At 42.0% G+C, this 24,151-nt stretch overlaps 1 protein-coding gene across 2 annotated transcripts in view; it reads left to right on the forward strand.

Annotated features, from left to right (window-relative positions):
- Positions 1-22,682, forward strand: part of LOC143340104 (cadherin-12-like) — a 94,653-nt gene extending 71,971 nt beyond the window's left edge. For both annotated transcript variants that reach the window (XM_076761721.1, XM_076761722.1), the window contains 6 exons: positions 3,747-4,000; positions 8,657-8,793; positions 12,263-12,384; positions 16,716-16,833; positions 18,564-18,815; positions 21,390-22,682. In XM_076761721.1, coding sequence (XP_076617836.1) covers positions 3,747-4,000; positions 8,657-8,793; positions 12,263-12,384; positions 16,716-16,833; positions 18,564-18,815; positions 21,390-21,901 — 1,395 coding nt within the window. In that variant the 3' untranslated portion in view covers positions 21,902-22,682. The remainder of the gene's footprint in view (positions 1-3,746; positions 4,001-8,656; positions 8,794-12,262; positions 12,385-16,715; positions 16,834-18,563; positions 18,816-21,389) is intronic.
- The last annotated feature ends 1,469 nt before the right edge of the window (positions 22,683-24,151 follow it).

Below are 24,151 nucleotides of genomic sequence, written 5' to 3' on the forward strand. Positions count from 1 at the left end.
CATATCAAAGGGCACAGCACCATGTCTAGAATTTCAAGTGTGTTCTGTTGTGATGTTGAAGAGCAGCAGCACTGACATGAGAGGAACTCGGTCTGTCCTCCTTACAAATTCCTCCGCTGATACACTTCCTTGTTGTGTCCGCAGTAACCCATAAAAGGTGCATAACAACTGAGGCCATAATGAGACACTTCAAACAAGTAATTGAACATGCCTAGGTGTATGCAACTTGTTTAAGCATAATGCATGTGTGGATAAGGGTAATAGTTACTCATACAGCACTGGTTCTGAGCGCATAAGTAGGTCATCTTCGAGGAAGGGGGAAAAACGCAAAATGATACATGCAGTCAGAGAATGAATGGCCATCTTTTTCTTCCTGGGAAATTTCCCCTATGGCCTCCAGATCTGATTTGATTCTCCCCAAGTCAGGCGTTGACACATTAGCACGTCTTCTCATTAACTCAGAGTTTCTCATTACCCCCTCCTGGCCCCATTTTATTCCTATTTAACAACAGATATCCCAGACATACTTGGAACATCGTGAGTCTCAGACGCATTAAACAGGCAGTGAAGCTCTCAACGTTACTGCTTTGGCACCCAAACCAGAATATGTAAATTAATCTGTGGGATTTGCTTGACACTTAATCATATGCCTGTCCATGCATTGTTCAGCGGGTATCAGAAAAGCTTCTCCCTCCTCCATCTGCTGAAGAAATGAGCTGCATTTGTTCTCTGATGTTCTACTTAATGAGTACCTTTACTAGCAAAACCTTTCAATCCTGATGAAATACTACAGTGTGTACTGGAATGGATAAATATGACACATTGACGAGGTAAAGTTTAATAGTGAGTTGATGAATTAACATCTTCTGGCAACGCTCAACTGTTCAGTAAATAAAGAAAATGATAAATTATAATAAGAGAAAAGAAGAATTATTTGGGTTTGTCGATATTGTTTGCTTGTGAGCTGGCTAAAACTAAAGCTATCATCAGAGTGAGGGCATCTGATTTGCATACTACTGACAGCATCTCATAAATGTTATTAGTGGCTTCCAGTTGCATATTAACATTAAGATGATTAATATTTGTAAATTCTGCCTCACAAAGACAGAGAGAAGTGTTACAGTTTGTTTTTGCAAATGATTGCATTCTGTTTTTATTGACGTTTTACACAGCATCCAAAGTTTTTTTTAATCAGGGTTGTCGCTGTCTTGTTCATTCTAAGTAAGTCAGTGCAAGTGTGACCACCAAACCATCTGCACTGAGTTTTGACCAAATATGTCCCTGTGTTTCGGCTTTGTAATGCTCTATTAGCCTGCCAGCAATTTAGAGTTATAGCAAGGTAACTGTGTGAGTCTGATGTGGTGCTTTTGAACGTTTAACTGCTTCTCGGGTCACAACAACTGGTTGAAATAAGGTTAATAGCTAAAATCTGAAAGTTTCCTCTCAAACCAGTAACTTTTAACGTCACAGTCCAGCTGCACCTAAGTAATATTTCTCTTGCTCAACTGTTTTAAATTTAGGCATTGTTTACGCACACCATTTGACAAATGGAACGCCAGGGTGCCAGCTGTGCTCGCTCGGAGTTTTGTGTCAGAAGTGCAAAGTCTGCGTGTGAGAAGAGCATTTCCCCATCACACTCCACAAGTCTCTGTCTGCAGCTAGCCGAGGATTACATGAAAATTAGACAGTTATAAAGGGTGAGAGTTTGGGATTCTATCCTAATTGTGGCGATGCAGCATGTTGAGATGGAAAGCAGTGCTTCTCCTCATCCCCTGTGAGACTCTGGCTAATGAGGCTTGGTGTACACCTCCTGCTGTCCACCTCCCCAGCATCGCCTTCCCTCCTCCTCCTCCACCTGTGCACGTATTTCAGCTGAGCTATGCATGGCTGTCTACATGTGGCAGTTCAGGCACACTGTGATATAGAGCGCATGAAGGCCTCTTATGAGTATCATTAACGCTAAGGTGTCTAGTTTTCTTTTTTATACTGGTTTTGAATCCCATGAACACTAAATAATGAGAATGTTTTCATTACATCATTGATTCATTAATTTCCAGCCTAAAACGCAGTCTTTGAAAAGCAAAGTACGTTGAGTTCTTTTTGGTGCTGATTTCCAGCAATTCACAGGAACCAGCACGAAGCTCAGTAAGCTGAAATAAAGACTGCTGTAAATTTTAAGCCACTTTGTAGGTGCAAATTGGTGGGAAACCTTTTAGTCTGACTGTCGGGATCGGCATTTGAATGACACCCGCAGTGAACTCAGTTTTTTTTATGGTAGCGTTGCTTCAGGGAGCTTGGTCTTCCCTCAGTGTTGTCACTTCTTGAAAGAGATTGAAAGGGACAGAGTGTATTTCCTGTTGAAGGATCTTATAGCTGTGCCTAGCCAGTTGCATCTGGCACACTGTAATCAAACCAATCATGGTGGTTGATGGTCAATGATTGCTTTCAGATTGGCTTGCCTTCACATAGCTCGCTCTCTTTTTTCTTTTTTACGGACACCTGCTGTAGCAGCAAGACTGTGAAACCATGGAGATGGAGGAGAGACAGAGGGCTTGAGAAGCATCTGCTATCACTGTGAAATCATGATTGCACAGCCTCTAGTCACTGGTTGGACTCTAATTAGTTTGCTAATTCATGTGCATTTAATTTGGACAGCGACTGGTCATATTTATCTTGCATCCAAAAAAAAAAGAAGCTTTTTTTCTACCTCCTCCAGCACGCCTCCCCTCTCACTTTCACTGTCTCTTTACATAAGCACACGTTGCTGTGCTAAAGCCAGCTGTTTTCACTTGGTGGTTTTTGAAACAACATGCCAGGGAAGCCCAAGTCCTGGGGCAGGAAGATAGCATTGGTGCCATAGTGGTTCCATGTTAGTCAATTTGAAATACACAGAAAGGAATGTCTCTCATGTGAGTCCGGGCCAGTAGAGCGTGAACGGCTGCAAGCTCGCCAAGTATGGTTGGTCACACATGAGAGGGCAGGAGACAGGCAGAAGTACGAACACGGGTGTCACTGCTGTCGGATGTTTACACCTCAGCAGCAGACATACCGAGGATGCAGATTTTTCTCCTCGCTTTTGACTAATTGACTCTGGGCTGATATGTCAGAGGCTTGAAGAGGTAGAACATGAACCCCTGAGCTGTTGTATGGAGGACTCTTGTAAAGGGGCGTAGTTCTGCTGAACCCAGTAACTGTAGCCTGACTTATTCACACTGAAGGGGCAAGACATTAACCTGGTCAAGACCTTCTGTGTGTCTATCATGGAATAGGCACCACTGTACTATTTACTTTCACTTTAGCTGCCATTTAAACAAGAAAAATATGTGCAATCGTCACCTGTGATATATCTGAGGGCATTTTCACAAGTGCGTTTTCTCCTTTTGAGGCACCTGAGAACAATGCTATTTGAGTGTGTTTTGAATAACAACATGATCATTCAAATCCCCTGAATACTGAAATTTGTTGGATAAAAAGAGGCTGATGTTGACATCTGGTAGCAGTTACTCATCCTTGAAAATGTTACAATAACAAAAATGAAGTGAGGGCAAGCTTGCTGTCAACACTGATGCTCATGTTCAGTAACTGCACTTCCTCAAGTGCTCTTAGCTCATACAGATGAACACTACAGAGAAAATAAATTACAGCAGGAGCGATAACAGATTCCAGATCATGACACGATTATCGTGTGAAGATAAACTGCAGTTGCAAAAGTAACTTTAACTGTGCTCTTTTCTGTTTTTTTGTAGCCGCTGGACTTTGAGTCCAAGAAAGCGTACACCTTTAAGGTAGATGCCTCCAATGCTCATCTGGATCCACGATTTCAAAGCTTTGGGGCCTTCAAAGACACAGCAACAGTGAAGATTAACGTTTTGGATGTGGACGAGCCCCCGGTGTTCAATAAGCCCTCCTATGTGATGGATGTGTACGAGGATACACCCGCGGGCACCATCATTGGAGCGGTGACGGCACAGGATTTAGATGCCAGCAGCAGCCCAGTCAGGTAAAGTTAAAGTCGCCGTTATATACTTTACACAAGTTTCAGAACATTGTGTTGTACTTTGGTTTTCTGTCAAGATGCGTTTATCAAAATGATCTAAGTGGCTGAAAGTTTCACCAGAGAGTATCTACACTGTGTGAGCATTCAACGGCTTTGCTCCACTTTGACTAAAATGCCACATTTGCAAATGTTTGGTCAATGTTATTTTGGTTACTCGTGACGTATGTAGATTATGTTTCGTGGTGAATCTGTTCTAGTTTTGTTTGTCTCCAGCAAACAGTCCAAATTCCTAATCTTAATGGAACTAAAGGTGACTTAAGGTGGCATCAGAATAGTTTAACTACAGACTTTCTTGGATTTTCTATAAAATTTCAAGATATGGAGTGATTAGAATCCACAAATGAACTGTACTTTCAGTTGTGTTCTTAAGTACTTTGATGGAAAGACCCATTAAGGTCTAACTTTATTGGAAAACGAGAGGTTTTAATTAAAAACTTTGCTGCTTAAATAATAATACTTGATAGTGGTCAGGATAATGAGAAACAGAAAGAAACCACAGTTTTAGTTTGACCCATAGTTCTTTCCATTTAAAGAAGTGTTATGTAAATCATTTTTATTTTATTCATGAAGACTAAATCTTACTGGAATGAGTGGTTACAGGGAATGAAGTAACCCTGGATCTGAACGCACATCTTCATCTCGAGAGGCTTTACTGTTGAACCAAATATCCCTCGTAACTCCCATGAGGATAAAAGAGCTAAAGGGAGAAGTATTGTGATACCGCCGCCAGTAATTGAAGGTTTTAGAACTCTAATCCATTCATCAATGTCTCCAGGCTCCATTCATCAACGTCACCGTGGCTTTAATCTTCAGAGTATTGTCCGTTTCACTCATCAGTTTGAGGACTAATCAATCGATGTAGGACATTTGACATTGTCATGTAAAGTCCTGCTAGCGTCATCTTGTAGCAGTTCAGGGGGTGCCGGTGACCTGACAGAGAAAACAGTATAACTTTGTTAGTGGACCCATGTCTGAACTTGATATCTGCACTGTTAACATGAGAGTGATGTCTGAGTGCTGATATTATCTGACTTTAGTTGATAGATTATGAATTAAGATTATTCACATGTTGAATTAATCTGACTACTGGACTTTTACTGTAACTTACACTAAGTTTCACATTAAATCAACACAATATCATGAATAAAAATAATATTTTGCCCTGTAATTTCTGGTGAAGGAGAACAACTCACACACTCATTTTTTGGTAACAGAGGGCTCAGCTTTAAAAAAAAAAGTCTCTAAAACAACACCTTTTTAGGCTAAAAGTTCATTAATCATTAGTTTTAGAAGGAATCATTCTGTCATCTCTTGACTAGTCATGCAAATAATCTTTATTGTATTTATTGTCATCACTTTCAGAGCACCTGTTTTAATGGGATTCAGTGTTTAACAAAAACTTGCGGCACTTTCTTTCGACTGTTTTAAAGAAAAATGCATACATAGGTTATCCCCTATGACTGACATCCACTAAGGCTTAAAAACAAAGGAAACAGCTCTGATCTTGCAAATGATGTAACTGGCTGTCATTTTTAAAAGACATACTTCTACACTGGGTATTGCATAGTTGTCCTTTTTGTGTGTGTGTGGTCGTGTTGCCCGGCAGATTTGTGACATCACTGAGAAGAAAATGAAGTGGATGATATTTGAGTTCTTTTATGCAGCTTTCATGGCTGTAATTAAAATGGACCACATTACACAGAGGAAGCTGTCCTCATGCTTTTATTTTTATCCACACCCTGAATTAGCTGTACCGCAGTAATTAGTTGATGCTCAGAATAAGTAGTTTTAAACTAACATTTTCGGGTTAGATTGTAAAAAAAGAGCTGCTGTTTGAACCAGACAAAGGGAGTTTGCACACAAAACAGTGAAAACATCATTAGTAACAATAATCTAAATGGAACCTGACAGCTGATAAGAAAAACACACGCAGTAGTGCAGTATATAGCCCCACAGAAGCAAAGAATACATATTAATGCGAACGCTGTTCTGTACTGTTTTCTGTGATGTTTCAATTCCACTTTGTTTTTCCACAGAACTCAAAAATTAATCCTCATCAAGCAAAAATTCGTAGCATAACAAAAACCTTAAGTCCTAAATAATCTTTGAAGGCGCTGTGCTGCAGACTGCAGGTCCCTCCTCTGTAATTATCAGGTGAGACATTCAGACATCACCGTTCAGTTTTACAGTTCTGACATGCTTGACATAGCTCTGGTTTCTACTCAAGGCAAGTCATTCCTCCTCTTTCTCAATCTCTCCGTCTCGCTCCATGCCTCCCACCACACAAATACACACACGAGCACATTAGGCGGTGTTCTATCGTAACACTTGAGTGGTAGATAACAATAGACTGTCATTGGCAAAGACAAAAGAAGTGCATTCTTAAAAATGTATGAGAGCCATTTTGTTAAAATCTACTGCTGTACTTATTTTTGCTCAGGCACACTGCTTTGTAGTAATGGTTCTTCCAGGGTGTATCACTGGAGCGTAACACAAACGGCAAAAATACCTGTTGCCCGGACAGTTGTTTTGTCATGAATATTTTATTCCAGAGACAACAAAAAAAGGGGGAGACGCAGAGATTTGTGCAACAAAAAGCTTATGCCCTCTATTCTGTGGATCTCCACTTTGTCTCCAGCACTTTAAATATTCATCAATACCACAGCTGACATTGTTCATTTGTGTGCCTTCAGAGAGCAGCTTTGCATTCTTCACTTCAAAACAATAGACCCAATGACCCATCATGCATAGGGAATCATGCTTTTAGACTTTAGACTCAACTGAATCTGCTATTTAGCAGTATCATGCTGAGTTATCTGCAGCTGGGGAAACAAAAGGGCGTCATGAATACTGCATTGTTGGTCGATTCTAAAGAGCTTCTGAAAGTCAGAATGTTTTTTAAAGAGTGAACTTTTGGCCTTGGTCTAAAATGGTATTAGCACAGATTGCAAGATACTGACCATGAACTTAAAAAGTGTTTACTGCAGCAAAACCATAAACTGAAAAAAATCAATGGGTGTGGAAAATAAACAAAATGTGCCTTCACTTTTTAAAATTTCCTTTGCATTGTGTGTAATGTCCCCTGGACTGAGTTATCATTACTGCAGTTCAAAGTGGGAGATAACGCTGTAATTAATTTTTAGATCCGCAGTCCTCAGCACTGAAGTAGACTCTTTAGATCTGTGATTTCTTTCTCACATCTGTTGATGAGCTCCATTCTCCTTAATGATAACTCAGATATTGAACCAATTACAAGTAAAACATGTTTGATGTTTTCTATCTCACATAAATACAAAAAAATAGCAGTCTCTGAGACGTTTTTGCCATTTATCTTGCGAGATTGTGCTCGTGGGGGTTTATCGTCTTGGTCCAGGGAATTTCAAAACATTTAGTTTGGAATATTCTGGATATGAGGCAGCTTCTCTAACTGCTGGGCCACACTCAGTGCAACGCATGCTTTAGCAGCAGCTTGACTCAAATGATACCCCCCCAAAAAATGCTTTCTGCCCTGAGGAGAAATCGCAAACCGTTGATGTTTTGAACTCTTGATGGGAGTTTGGCTGTAATATTTATCAAAGAGACTCACACTAAACTATTTTGACACGATCATGTTCACTTCAAGGCTATGCGCAACATGGAGTTAGAGAAAGGACGTGGACAAATCAAAATTGAAACAGAAAATCTGATGGAACCAAAGCTCGTAGAAAAAAATTCTGCCGGAGCGGTTTTGTTATCGTTCTCATTACAGTAAAAGACTTCGGGGGTTTGAATGTTCGCCAGGCCTCTTTCTCTTAATGAGTGAGTCAAGTCCAGTTTGAGGCTGTACAGTGTGAAAAACAAGCATGATAAATATTAATGAGAAATACCCTTTTAAGATCAAATAGCTTGCTATGAGAAAGAAAAAAATGGCAGAGTGGTGGCCTGGAGAGGCTCCTTCACATGGAGAGTTGACGCTCAAGCCCATGAGAAATTCAGCATCTGTCCCGTGGAAGCGCCTGCGAGCATGGCGCTGAACCCCCAACCTCTGACCTCCTTGTGAAGGCGAGATAGAAGACAGCAACATATTTTCTTCTGCGGGAACTCCACTGACGATCACAAAATTATTAATGAAAAATAGCCTTTTAAGATCAAATAGCATGGCATGATGAATGGCGCTGTCAGTGGCATGTGGTTTGGTTTCAGATCTCTTTTGTATTTCATAGTTTGCATTCAGAGCGACTGGCCCAGACTGTAGATGTATTTCTCAGAGAGGACGCCGTATCCTCTGTTCTCAGACACCAAACCAACATTTTATGCCTTTGTAGTTCATTGGCCGTGAGAGATTGATACGGTTTCAACAGTGCCTAAAATTCATTTATGCCCCCAAGAAAACCGTTTGCTCAGCATGGCCAAAGTACATGTGCCCCATTACTAGATTGGAAAGTATATGCGATCCTCAGCACATTTTCTGGAAATGACCATTCAGAATGAGTAATGAAGGCTACGCCAACATTATATTACACCTAACTCATATACATGAGCCCAGAGGGGAAATCATTGTGGTTTAATTCTCTGCTTTATGTTGGAAATGGATGCCATTAAACAAACATTTTCTTTCAGGTATTCCATTGACTGGAAGAGCGACTTAGACAGCTACTTTGACATTGATCCAGTGGAGGGAACGATTTCCACCAACGAACTCCTCGACAGGGAGAGCATCGCGCAGCACAACATCTCCATCGTGGCGACCAAACTTAGTAAGTATGACAACAGGATCGATTGTGATTCATGCAGGTGGCGTTGTCCTTCCCCCGCCATAATCTGTGTGAAGGATTTAACACGCTTTTACTCAAGTCAATACTCAATCCCATTTTGCTGGAAAGGTTTATAGGTGACTATAAAGCATGATGGCTCTCCCAGCGGGATGTATCTTCAGGACATTGTCTCCTCTAGCATACTCACTTCAACTCTGTTTTCATTTTTAACGGTCTTTTTTACCACGTTTGATGACATTGGCATTGGACGGGAGCTTTTCTTGCCAGAGTCAACTTTTACTTACACCGCAATAAAATGTGAACCTTCTAGAGTTTTACAGCAGGCAGATGCAGTCGCATCACAGCATGTTGTGAGCTCGAGAAAGCGCAGTAATGCGGAGCTGTGGCTTTAAGAAATGTCATCAAGCTAATTATGTTTTTATGAAGGAAGTGGAGCAAATTTCCGGATAAATAAGCAAATCCATCGTCATCAAGTCATCAAATCTGCTAAGAACCGTCAAAGTCATTATCCCAGAGGCAGGCTGGTGCTCAATCAAAATTACCCACGCTGTATATTCATTAGGACAGACTGTGAAATATGGGCTGTTCAAACTTGAGTCATTGTCGCCTTGGAAACTGATATTACTCACATCCCCTCAAGGTCATGGCAGTGACATGCTAATTCTGTTTTCAATGTGTGTGTGCGTGTCTCTTTGTGTGGCTTTTGTGCATAAGTGTCAAGGAACTGGAGGATGAGGTAGACTGAAAGGATATAGGGTGGTGGGAGGAGGGAGTGGGAGGAAGATGGGAGTTTTACAAGGGCGTTACATGTTCAGTGTAAGCGACGCAGGAATCAGGCAGTACTTCTGCACGCCTTGCCCTCGTCCATCTGCCTTTCACTCCGCTCTTATCAGCTTCTGATCCATCCCTCTGTCCTCTCTGGTTCCCCTCTCAGAGGACCGATGTTCCTCCAGTGTCTATTTTCACCGTGAGAGGAAAGAGAAAAGAGGTCCCATCCACGACCAGCGTTAAAAAAATAATGGTTGCACTGGTGCAGCAGGGGTAGGGATAAACCAAACACCCCTGAGTTTGTGTCCCAACTTTGAGTTCAACTGTGTTTTTGACCTTGAGTGAGATTTGGCAGAACTTTGTGTTCTGGGTATTGAATAGCTATTATGGCTCCTCTGTGATGCATTCTATTATCATCGTTGGGATGTTGTCTGTCTGTTATTCGGGTTTTAAACCATGAAGAACAGCAATAAATACTGAAGCGGGATACCTCCAATGCCGGTAGAAATGATGCATTGTACGAGGAGAGGTCGTGCACACACAGAAGACGTCCTGACTTTTCTATAGTCTCGAGCTGGCTCAGTTGACACTGCACAACAGCTCTCAATAAACAGTAAAATATTGCAGTTCTGTTTTTGACCCATTTCTCCATCTACTGTGTGTCCTTGCTGCTGATGCTTTCCAACTTTTTTTTTTTTTCCACATACACCTTTTATTCCCCATTACAAAGACTCTGGGGCAAATATCCAACGATATGAGTTGCTGGATGACATTTTACTTGAATAAAGGCACCTTTACTTTGCAATGATTAGCACAACACCTGAGTCGGAGACTTTTCACTTCACAAAGCCTCTGAGATTTGTCCGGTCATTGCTAGACACCGCAGTCATGCAGCAAAATGAGAGCAGTGTCTGCTGCTCTCCGGAGACACAGCACACAGCAGAAGGCGTGCTAAATAAGAGCCGGGGCTAGATTAACGGTTTGCTTTTTGGCATTTAAGCCCAGTGGCAATTTTTAGGAGTCAAAGAGAGGGAAAGATGTATTAAATGCAATAATAACCTTGGCAGGAGGCAATGAGGAAGCACGCTCTCTATCTATTTACAGCAACTGAGTGCAGCTCCACACCAACATGGAGTTCAGTGTTGTGAGTTTTTCTGTCCACAGTTGCACTTTTAACAGATTACTATGCACATGGAATGATTCTATCTGTTTTGTAGCACATTTTATAGATTTGTGGTTGATTGCTTGCAAAGATGGAGTTTTTTTATTTATTAAAATGAGCTTAATTAAAAAAGTAATATCCAGCAGAAAAGCAGTATAAAGCAGACAACTTTATGGCTGACCGACCAAGCATTCTGTCGCACTACAGGATTCTGTTTCAATAAAACAAATAGAGCATTTGTTATTGGGCTGAAATGCTGACACTAGTCAGATTTGAAAATAAGCACTATACCATTGCTCCATCTAGTGGGCTATAAGATATATCACTGATGACATGCTGAGAGTCAGTCAACAGTTATTTAGATGAGTTCTTGAGATGAGATGAGGCGTAAATGATAAGCTCTTGCGTCCAGGAGCCTGGGACTTTAAAGACAAATTTTCAGCCATCTAGAAGATTTAAAGTTGTCCAAACTTTTTGGAAGCCAAAGAACTGAGGACCTCGATGACCGAAAAGATCAGTATTTTTGCTGGGTGCGCATCAATGTTAGTAGTTCAGTCAGAGCAAAGCAGCAAATCCCATCCTTGGTGTCATTTTTACCTCGGTGGGAAGATTGCTTTTTCCGTCAAGGTCGGAGACAGGTTACTAACTGAGCCGTGGCTGCGTCTCCAATCCCCTTGAGACGACTCGACAGATCCCCCCCTGCATTCTTCTGAACCACCCACCTACACACAAACCTACGCACCTATGCGCCCCTACACTGGCACTCACACAAACAAGCGCACACTAAGCCCCCCACTGCAGAGCAAAGCCTATTCCCACATCAAATCCATAAAGTTTACCTTACTTGGGCTTTCACACAAAAAGAACATTTCCCTGTTGTGCCCCTGCAGTGAGGAAACATTGTAACAAACAACCCTGTATTCAAGTTAGTCCCTCTCAAGGGGGCTTTCATACTATAATTAATATGGGCTGCACATCTTATGGCTAAAACCCATAACAGAACCTGAGGAAAAACAAGCTTGCTAAGAAAACGTTCTCTCTATAGAGCCATATTCCATAATGTGAGACATGCTTTATTTGCATGGGAAGCCTTTCCATTGTGTTTTTATTTAATTCTCCTTTTCATCATCAATCAAAATCGTCATAAAAAGCAGCGCCCGGATGCGATTTATGCCTCAACATGTTCCAGACACATGAATGGTTTTCTAGCAGACTCATTTAACCAGATCGACCTACAGTGGGCGAGCAGATCGGCGGTTTAGCATCTGCTCAAGGACGCTCTGACTGGACACTCGGGCACGAAGGCCTCTTTAGCCACTTGGCTGTCCTACAGCAGCAGTGATAAACCTTTATGCTTCAGCTCAGCATATGATGGTAATACTTTAGATATCCACATGATGTCAGTGCTGTGAAAACAAAAAAAAAAAACCCATGTTGTATTTATCTGTATTCATGTAACACTATCCAGTCCTGAGAGCATATCTGTGCTTTACTTATTCTCTGTTGTGTCTTCTTCTCCAGACAGTCCAGTTCTGACCAGTCGGGTGGCCGTCACTGTCCACGTGTTGGACATCAACGAGTTCCCACCTGAGCTCGCCAGTCCTTATGAGACCTTTGTGTGTGAAAATGCCAAAGTGGGCCAGGTATGTTCGCATTTCATCTCCTCTCTGCCTCTTTCTGTGCGCATGTCATGTACTCGTGGTAATTTAAGCATCACATTTTCTGGTGTTAAGACGGGTTGACCTTTCAGATTGAAGCTGACATGGCTTCAAGGTAGTTATTGAAAACTACCTGAAGGTGTTCAGCTGAATCTGAAAGATGTGGTTTTGCTTGCAAAGAGCCATTTTTTACACTTAGACATAAATAAACAGTGATTTTGTGGCACGTGAAGATAAAATTTAGTGGAATTTTCTGCTTTTTGGAGCCCCGTATTGCTGTAGTAAATACACACATTTCGTTCTCACGTTGATACCTCACAGAGGGTTAATTTCCAGTATCTTACTCAAGATTGCTTGAATAAAACCTTTTATTTCAAGAGAGTTTGCCGAGAACCCTTCAGCACAGTATATGAATCTAAATCTTGAACTGATTGTGTCATAGAGTTCGATTCAGCAGGAGAAGCAATCATAAAGCACAGCAGTGCTTTGCATATCAGCAACCCAGAGTACATTTCAGATGATATATTAGAGATGCAGTTGAGAATTTGCCTGTGCGCATTGTAAACCACCTGTGCCTGTAAATTAGCCCATTAACTAGCATCTATATGCAGTTAGCGTTCTGAGGGAACAGCTTCTTTGGCAGTCTATCAAATTGCTGTAGACTCCTCATCACATTGAGGATGGTTTGCCGGTCCTCAGGCCTGTTGCAATCAAAACAACGGCTGTGCCCTGCATTTCAAGGCATCACTGTCTTCTGAACATGAAGAAGGCTGTGATTTTTGCCATGTTTTCAGCCTTCAAGCTCGAGTCAAGACACTCAGAAAAGTGGCCCCGATAACCTTTTCTTTCAATCAGCTGCTTACTACAGTGCGATCCTGCATGAATGCACAATCTTCTGCCAAAGTTTAGATCTTTTTTCTGTCTGTGCTCACTGGTTGGAACGGCGAAGAGCTCAGCTTGATGTCATGTATGTAAATCCACCAATCAGGATTTAGCCAAAATTTGATAACAGTTGTGGGTTTTTTGCTTACGCCATGAGGGCGCTGTCAATCAAATCTGCTCAAACCACATCTGCAAAGACTATTTTCTTTCTACTGCACTACACCTGCTAACTGTATGACTGCGCAGGAGGAGGCATGCGAATAAGATTTGAAAACAAGTTTTCAGGAGCTTTAAGGATCAACAGATCTTTACACTCACTTGCACAACTTCTGCCCAGTAACCCTCCCCATTCAGCTTTTCAATACCTTGACAAGACTATGACAAATGATACCACTGAGGTCCAAATCTTGCTATACCTACAGATCAGTCAGCAGTTTGTTCTTCTTGGGATGAAATCAACCATCGTGGGCCAGGGACAGAGAAATACATGTTTTAAAACTCTTAGAAAAGTACAAAGAAGTAGACAAAAAAGACAAGTCAAAGTCAAAAAGGCAAAAAACAAGTGCAAGATAACTAAAGCCTCATATTCAGATCAGCTGCAATCATCATGCAGTATGTGCCCTGTATTTAAAAGGCATCACCTTCTCTCATCTCCTCTCAGCTTATCCTCTTCCTTACTTCCTTACTTTAATCTCCTGCTTTTAATCCAACCACACCAAAGCGTGTAATAGAGCCACCAGTTCAGCGTGCCAGTGTCCTGCTGTGCCTCGTCTGGGCGTGAAAAGAACACATTCTCATTCCGAGGTCATCTTAGCAATAATAAATGTGCAGTGTCCAGTTAGACTTTCAATGAAAAGCTCAGTGAGAAACTGGTGGTGGCAGCTGTTGCTTAGGTTTAGGAAAAGATCATTGTTTGGCTTAAAATAACTAAAAACAATCGATAGAAACTGACAGTTTCTCACAGGATTCAAACCCTCATCTTCTCCTGTGTGAAGCACTATCCTGACCTCCACCCATAAGCAGACTTTGTTGCTCTTTTTGCAGTGTTTGTCCTTCGCTTCCATCATTATCGCCCCCTGCTGGTACTCCACCTTCATAGACATGTACCTTTCATCCCTTAGCGTGGTAAACCGTGACACTAACATGCTATCCTCCAGCAGATTGGTAGCTTATTTACACACTTTGGCATGAGACTGGGCTGCTTTATCTCCTCTTCCTCCTCCCCTTCTTCTCCTCTCTCCTCCCTCGCCCTCTAGTGCAGAATATACACTTTCCCCCGGTGTTTCTGAGGCATGATTCCACCAGGTGTTGCGTACAGCTGGTGGATGATAAAGAATTGCAGATCCTCGCTTGTAAAATCCATCACATGTCTCTCTTGATGATTATGCACTCACACTGCTGAAAAACATACAAACTGCTTGTTTGGGAGTGTCTCACGCTGTGGCGCAGCCTCCCATGGAGAATAATCTGTAACCAGGATGTAGCCAAGCAAGAGAAGCAACTGGCTATTTTCATTTAAATGTGTGGGAAGCGCAGGGAGGAGAGCGGCCTAAGACCTTAAACTGAGATTTGCAAATAAAAATGGTCAGGGCTGTGGCAAAGTAATGTAGTAGAATATTTCCTTATTTTATTATTTACTGTAATCAGAGTCCTGACTGGTGAACTGGTGAAGGGTGAAATGAGAAAAAGCAACCACAAAGGAATCATAAAACAAGCATATTTACTGTGGACTTCTACGTATTAGATGTACTTAGGGCAGCCAGTGCTATAATGTGTTCTCTGCTCTTTAATGTATTTCCTTTTCTTTTTATAATGGTGTACTACTGACTCCATTTGAAATGCTGGAACAATTACATGTACTGCATTTAGCTGGCACTCTTATCTCCTTATCTTACAATGCTGCTGAGTGCAAAAGCAGAATACACTTAAAACCATTTAACATATACAATAGTGCCCAGTAATAAGCAGTTACAGCAGCCACAGTTCCACTTATGACTGAGAAGAGGTGGGAAGCACTGAGTGCAAGAAAAGGAGCATTTTTTATATGATAAATTATAATAAATAATAATAAGAGAGGGATATGACATGCAGCAAAGGTCCCTGCCTGGAACCGTTGACACAGCAGTTTTATGATATGTGACTTAACTGCTCTTCCACTGGAACAAATACACAACTTAAGACATCACTTTGGCTGTGGTAAGCTTTGATGGACCTAAGGCATCATTCCTGAAAAAATGATCGATGGATTAAGTGAGAGTTATTGTTAGTTGCAGCTTCAAATTTATTCATCACTTAGCTAATTTGTTCACTGAAAATCAATAGTGTGAGGCGTACAGCTGCTGTGGGGAGCACAACAGAGCTCTCATCGCACCTGGTGTCAGGTTTACTTCCCCGGAGGGAACTTTATTCAAATACTGAGATGGGAAAGAGTGGGAGAGCAACACAGTCGGGGTGATGTAACAGGGCGGCAGGGTTGATTAGTGGTTCCTGCATGTGGGGGATACAGGGCAGAGGTATCAGGCCAAGCCCAGTGGGTGGGGAAGAGCAGGCCGGTAACACAGCTGGGCTGGCAGGACAGCCGGTTTCAGACAAAGCTTCGCGACGTCTGGGGAAAAGAAGAAAGTATAAAGCCGTCAGCAGTCTGGTACGGAGGCAGCTGAATCAGCAGTCTCTGTCTAGCAGGGTGGAAATACAGAAAAGTTAGCGTCTGGCTAGGTGTTGTTCAGTAAACACATTTTCACATAAAGCCATACTGTTTGCTGAAGTGCTGCAGTGGGTGCTGGACTGATCAAACTGTCTTTTTTCTTCTTTTCTTGCTGTTTTGGGAATGTAATTGGAGTTGGCCCCGCGCCCTCAGACGATGTACTGTAATATAAGTACAATATGAAACAACTGTTTTCTCTTCATGACCCTTGAACAAGCTCCAGCAGTTTTGAATGAACTTGATCCATCACACTGTGTTTTGAGGTGATCTAGAAATTTCAGCTAGTTATCAATCAAGTGCTCAGCGACTGTATCCAAAACTAGAGAGAGAACAATTCAGCGCCTTGTTGCAGCGCTGACGGGTCTGACGTGCAGTCAGCTCTGGACTCGCTGACACTTCTTTTCAGTGTTGAATAATTTCATATTTTCTGCCAGAACAGTTTGACCTGTAGGAGTTTCATTTCCCAATAAAGTGAAACATCTGACACCAAAACAACCACTCAAAACAAAACCTTCCATCTGTGTTAATCCTTCGACAGTTTTCGGCCAGTATGTAGATGAAAAGGTTGTCAGTCTGCAGCCAATGTATGTGCCCCATACAGGCACACCAGAGGAGTAAAACCTGAAGTTTAACATCAAACTAATAAATGCCAGTTGAAACCCTATGTGCATTAAGAAATCCTTAACTTTTAATCATCGAAAAACATCATTTTTATTTTCATTCCCAACAGGTGATTCAAACATTCAGTGCAAGAGACCAGGATCTACCAGCTGCTGGACAACAGTTCTCCTTCAAATCACCGAAGGAAGACGTGAAAAACAAGAATTTCACCATCCGTGACTTTGGAAGTAAGTGTTCTTGTACTCTGATAACACCTCTGACATCACTACAGTGAGACACAGCTGATTTATTTCTGGATGTATACCCTGAGAGGGTATCACCTATCTGCACTTACTGTCACAGTTTATGCATCATCATCTTCTAAATTATGGAAACACCACTGGCTCTTTACACCTGACAATTGATTACAGTTTAGGAAATGCTAAAGAAATGGTGCCTGCAATCAATTTCAGTTTCTTAGAAAGAAAGCTGTTGCTAAATTGATCATTTTTTCTGAAAGAAAAGAAGCAATTTGTGAGATTACACACACATTAAATTGTTTGTACATGATATTGAAGGTGGCCTTGTTAGCGAGATGAATATCAGCTTTTAGTAATGAGAACATTTGAATTTCAGTGCAAATAATTAATCAAATCGAATCATTATTAATTACATCTCAATAGATACAAATCTCTGCAACCTCTCAAGTTCGATTATTAGCTACAGTAGTTGAAAAGTTTGTTGCTCAACCTTATAAGAGTGGCGTGTCTCAATGCTAAAAATAACTTAAGCACATGCAGTCAGACGTTGTCTTATGATAAGGGCACATATGACACTCTGCAGTGTGCACCGGCCGAGCCCTTTGAAGTCTAACCAGAAAGACGGCTAATGAAAAGTGGGACATGGCAGGATGAGTCCAGGGAAACTAATGCATTCACCATCCCTGACAAGCCCAGGTCTGAACCTCTGATCCAGTTTTACCTTTTGGACACACTGTCTTGCAGCTTCCTGGCTGCCAGAGGCCCCGCAAGCACACTCTCCAGATACAGAGTGAGATCTGATAGGCAGGGACAGAAAATACAAACACCACGGGCACCACGGACAGGTTCAGCAAGAGAGGGAGAGGGAGCGCAAACAAAATCACAGTTGTGCACAACATGCAAGGTGTGCTAAAATGCCTGACCTCCTGTCAAGAAAAAGTGCCAGGCTTCGTCAGTGGAACAAACCTGGCTTGACAGGGGTCAGACAGTCTCGCTGTAGCAGGCAGAACCAGGCAGGTCCAACCTGACACGTTCCCTCTCCCTCCTATACGTTGTCGACCTCTATTCCACTCGCCACCCTCACACCCCCGGCTGTCTTCAAGTTGTTCCCTTTGTGCGTTTTTATTTGTTTTTTATCCATTATCTCGCATTGCTAATCTGCTGTTTCTCTGGAGTGATGCTGCCTGCACAAAGAGATAACAAAATAACAACAGATCCCAATAGTTCTCACTGTGCAGGTAGACAGAGAAACGCTTTGCAGTGTTTCAGGGAATGATGTACTTGCTTCTAAAGTAAGTGGTGTAAAATGGTGAGAGCTTTGATAAGACAACTCTTTGATACATTGCAGTTTCTCATCACATTCAGAAAGGATTTGATATCAAACATAGACTTATCAGACACCGAAGAGTTTCATCTGTCTTCTCATACTCGGACCTCCGGACTTGTAATGTAGCTCAGTGGATTGTCTGATTGATGTGAGGTTATGCTAGGTGGAATATTTTCTTTTGCTTTGGTCAGAACACTGTCTAACCTGTATGGATCAAATAAAAGCACTTGCTGCACTACTTCAGGCCTTTCCATACACATTTGGAAGCTTCTTTTAATCTGAGACCACATACCCTTTCACAAAAAAGTCCACTGTTTTGAACATTTCTTTTTAATTTCTTTTTTTTTTTTGGTGGCTGATTGCAGAATGTCTCCTTCTCCCCTCCTTCTAGACAACACAGCTGGAATCGTGACAAAGCGGAGTGGCTTCAGGCGGCGCTTGCAGGAGATTTACTTCCTTCCCGTGGTGATTGAAGATAACGGCTACCCGCCCAAGAGCAGCACAGGCACCCTGACCATCCGTGTATGCGGCTGCGAATCAGATGGCGCCCTGCTAACTTGCAGTGCAGAGGCCATCTTTCTCCCCGTGGGCCTCAGCACAGGAGCTCTGATCGCCATTCTTCTATGTATCATCATCCTATTAGGTGAGACCTGTCGTCTTCTGGCTTGTAAACAGTCTTCCTTTTAGCACGGTGTCATCAATAATCAGGGAGCGAATGCGACTGCTTTATGTACTGCCGTTTTGCCCTGATCTTTCCGCACAGGGGAACCTCACACTTTGGCAGCTCCCACTGAAGAAAGATAATTATTATCATTATTTATCTCAGTAAGGTGTGTGCTCTGACCTACATTGATTCAAGTGTGTTGTTGCTGCTTCATGGAGCATACAGCTGCTTAAAGCATTGTAAGTAATTTGGTCTTTCAGTAACCTTCTGAGGTGTCCATACCTTAATCCCAACCTTACTTTGTCCAAACCAGCAAATCTGCAGCGTCTATTTAGAATTAGACTGACAGCTCAGGTGTAGTTTACCTTTAAAATCTTCCCTGATGCAGTTTTAAATACCACTGGCTTGGATGTCAACGTTGGAGATTATTGTAAGACACTGAGCTTGACATCCAAAATACAAATGTGCATCTGAACGGCCAGACAGCACCTGACTCCAAACGTGCTGGGCTGACCATCAAACTTCGCCTGGCGTCGCTCCAGGAGCATCCGCAGTTAATTATAGAACCCATATGAATTTGGTCATTCAATGAGACATTTAAGATTGGAGGGAGGGACGCTTAGCTCTATAAACTAAATCCAATCTTGGTGCCCTGTGGCTGCTTCCCAGGCTACAGCTCTTACATTTCACACAAGGTCATGGCTATAAAACTCCTCCTTAATTCTCTGCTATTAATGTCCAAACTCATCTACATATCAGGGAGGAAGTAAATGTAGGTTTATGGCATCATTTTCTGAATTATGAATATGGGATGGTCGGTTGTTAAAGAAGTTCTTATCAGACAGTGCAAGTCAAGGTATCCATGACCTTTGAATTAGCTGTATTTAGATTTCTTTATCTCTGTCTAGTATGTGATCCAACAAGGAATCCGCTGTTAAATTCCTGCTATGCTTCATCATAAATCCTTTTTCATTACCTTCCCGAGCATATTCGTGTGAAATATCAGCTTGAGCTTCATTGTTTCATATGCGAGGGAACACAAAAGCACAGTCGATTGTCGTGGTGTGCTGCAGAGCTGTGTTCACGTCCTCTGAGAAGAATGTCTTCAAAGCTCCAAGTCGGCTTGCCCCCCCAAGGCTGAGGCTGACGCCAAACTGTCATGCTGTCCCTGAGAAGGAAAGTGGCAGAGAGAATCAGGACTCACACTGAGAACATTTCCATCGAGCCACTTAGTTCCTGTGCAGGATTTGTCAGGATGACCCAGTTGTCCTGTGAGGAGAAATGATGAAGCAAATTAAACAGACCAGCACAGAGACTTTCATCTGCATTGCTGTTTCTTTCAAACTGATGTGGATTGGCTGCACCCGGTGACAAGCTGTGTTCAACCAGTGCGTCCTACAATAGCAGACTGTTGTTGAAGTCCACCAAGGTGCCACTGGGGGGAGCTGGCACACTATACACAGGCAGATAAAATCACTTGGGAGTGAGGGGAGGCAAAGAGGAAGTGAGATATAACAAGGATGAAAGGAAGAGACCTACTTTTTTCAGTCAGAATGTATTTATTGGGCTCTTTCATGTGAATGATTTCAGTTTTATCCTGGCTACTGACCTTCCTCCTATATATGCAACTGTATTTTGAAAACGCAGAGGAAGAAAACATTTTACTGCATTTTTCACTGGGGAGACAGAGAGAAGGGCACAGAGGGAGACAGGCTGCACTGACAGGAGAGAGGAAGAGAAGGAAATTTATTGTAACATTATGTGTTGAAAATCACACCGCAGTACTACAGTGTCTACAAGGTGCAGAACCTCAAGCAACCTCTGAAGGGATGCGTGCCAGAGCAGTAAACCGTTGCTTTGGTATATTCTCAGCGTTACAATTTCACCCCACAGCTCTTGTGCTATCTATTATAAGTACGCTATGCAGCCGGCACATATTATTTGCTTTGAGCCACAAAAGCAATTCCCAGTAGGCATTTATTTGCAGGACCAGACATTTAAGTTGAAAGTGGGCCACATTTGGATGAAAAGTGTCTTTTAAATGTCTAGGTTACTCAGAACCATAGTTTCAATGGGAGTTCATTTATTGTATCTCAGTGTAAAGGAGGTTTGAACTACATCCTTCGAATGCTACTGAAACTGAGATTACATATAAATCAGATGTATGCTAGCGACTCTGTGAGGCTGTACTACGCCACAGTGGTGCTTTGAGCTAATATCAACATCAGCATGCAAGAATTCTGACAATTACAATGCTAACATGCAGATTTTATGTTTTTGGCTTCTTAGTCGTAGTTAGTGCCATCCTATCAGTTTAGTGTGTCAGCATGCTAATGCTTGCTAATTAGCTCTAAATTAGCACAGAGGCTGCTGGGAATGTCATTAGTTTTGCAGATATGGGCCCATAAACCAAAGTGTTTGTGAAATTAAAATTTTGATCAGCTGGAGGTGCTAACTGAAAAGTCAGGGGGTCACCAAAGTCATTAAAGTTAATGCTAACAACAATGTGTCAACAATGGTCTAACGAGCAGATTTCTTGGTTTGTTCCCCTAGTTATCGTGGTCCTCTATGTGGGCTTGAGACGGCAGAAGAAGAAGGAAACCCTCATGTCATCCAAAGAGGACATCCGGGATAATGTGATCCACTATGACGATGAAGGAGGCGGGGAGGAGGACACACACGCATTTGACATGGGGACACTTCGCAATCCCAAGGTTGTCAAAGAGAACCTGTTCCGCAGGGACGTCAAACCTGAGCTGAAGAGAGGTCCCAGGCCAGCTGCCTCTCAGGACAGCGCCGACATCCGAGATTTCATCAACCAGCGTCTGAAAGAGCACGACATGGACAACTCAGCGCCACCCTACGACTCCCTGGCCACGTATGCGTACGAGGGCAACGGCTCCGTGGCCGAGTCGCTCAGCTCCATCGACTCGCTCGCCATAGACCTTGAGGAGGACTATGATTACCTCAATGAGTGGGGGCCCCGCTTTAAGACACTGGCAGGGATATTTGGGGAGCAGTCAGAAACTCAGTCGGACTCAACGACCACGGAGAACACACATTGATGTTATTCACAGACTCATAAAACGGTTATGTAACATTGTCCTTTTGGTTGGCGACACACAATGTTTTACCATTGTTTCCTTTCCATGTTATCTTCTTTTTCCAGCTCACCGTTTTCTAATTCATGTGGTACTTTTTACCATGCTCGGTCCCAAAATTGTAAAAAAAAAGCAAGGGAAGATATGGTAACATGATTAGATGAGCAGAGCAGCCATTCAATTACCTTTCAATTGAATGTTGTTTCTTGTCTTACATTTTGTTTCCTCTTGGGGAATACGCATACACATGGAAATGTTGTCATTTCCTAGAACATCCTTAAAAGTGCCTCAATATAATTGTTCTTTCACTTGCTAGTTCATGCCACATATCCGGTGTTGTTCCTTCGAACCCCATAGGCTAAGCTAATTCAGTCAGCATACTGTGCTCTGACTGGCTGAGGCATCTACTAAGACCAATGTCAACTCTGTGGGGACAATGAAGTGGCCCAAGTTTGGCCAAAGATGTTTTGAATGTTATTTATTGTTCTATTTATTTATTGGCTGATTGAGTTAGATTTTTGTGTATTTATCTATTTATCTCTCAGTCATCAATCTGTATTTTTTATTTTTTGAGACACTCGAGGAATTTTGTAATTAATCAAGGCCCACATGAAAATGTATGTTTCTGTTAGCTGGGTCCTGTGAATAGACTTGTACTAGAGTTGTAAAAAAAATTAATTAGGGCTACATACTGCAGTTCAGTCATGTAATAAACACAGTTTTCTTAAATAAACCACACTTGGACAAAATCCCTTTCTGTGTTTACTTATTTGGCTCACATTAATGCGCTGTGTGTGTCCGATCTTTTAATATTCCAAGCTTGTTCATGGATTAAAGGAAATATTGTACTGTTCATGATGAGTAGTATGAACAGGCCATAACACTCTAAAGCTAATCATAAAACAGAGTTCTGGAAATATAAAGCAATGTTTCTGCTGACAACTTTTGGGTTCAGACCAACATTTAATCTCAATAAGATGAGTTTAAAGTACTCTGTTCTTTTCAGTCCTGCTATTTTTGGCCAGACTAGTGGAAGGGTAGGAATGGTGGTGTTCATTGGTCGATCCTCCGCTCATTAAATATCTCAACGAATATAGATTGCTATGAAATCATGTACTGTCATTCATGGTCCCAAGAGGATGAAACCTACTGACTTTGGTGATCTTGTGACTTCTCCTCTTGTGCCACTGGAAGGTTGATATCTTTGGTTTCCTTTCAAATGGATGGATTAGCATTCGGCACAGATATCTATGGTGCCCGGAGGATGAATCCTAATGACTTTGGTGATCCTCTGACATTTCATGCAGCAACATCAGCAAATTCATTTTAATTATTCAGTTCAACAGTCATCATCTACCACATGGATTGGCACAACATTTGGTACAAACATTCAAGGCTCCTTGAAAATGCACCTGAAAGACTTTGGTGGTCACCGGTAAATTCTCTAGAGCTACTGTTTGAAAGTTTTAATGCAGATTTTCATGTTTTTCCTGGGATGAAAAAATTCTGCGACACACTTAAAATCCAAATTTCACCAACATTTTTGGATCTAATTTTAGCATACCTTGTGTTTAGTTTTGGCATCTAGCTCTTAGTCTTGCTCAGTGAAATCCTGTAGAAACCAAGAACAGTGACCCTTTCAATGGACAACAAACCATCTCTTCAGACCCTACCTTTATTCTCCATCAAATCACATGATGTCTAAATGTGGACTTTTGTCCCATATCCCATCAACAAGACAGCACAACCTCCCTGGAAGAGAGAAATGACTCTACACTTGATTGGGTTTCTTCAGACAAATCAACAAATAAATGCTTTTAAGGAGAGTGTTTCCGGATTCGGCTAAACATCCCATTGCTGTGGAAAGGCAATCAGGATGTAAGAATTACAAATCAAACAGAGGCTTCAGTATGGTATCAAAATGACCCTATTTCCCCAATCATTGAATGGAGTGGCCCAGGCCTTTCTTGCCATGGTCTGGTGACGACATAATGGAAGGTCTGGATGAAAGCCAAAGCAGTCAGTGACACACAATGCAGAGCCTCCACCACCAGTGGATGTGAAGTGATTCCCCTTTCTGTCTCTCTCTATCACATCCAACAGGTTTACCTCAAGGCCGAGCCTCAATAAATGTGCGGTGATGTGTTTGAGTGGACGGTGAGCAATCTCTGACCCTTGCAGGCAGCAGGAATTGCAACAACAGTGACACAAGTT

This window comes from Chaetodon auriga, chromosome 21, assembly GCF_051107435.1.
Source record: "Chaetodon auriga isolate fChaAug3 chromosome 21, fChaAug3.hap1, whole genome shotgun sequence".
In the NCBI taxonomy this organism is placed as follows: Eukaryota; Metazoa; Chordata; class Actinopteri; order Chaetodontiformes; family Chaetodontidae; genus Chaetodon; species Chaetodon auriga.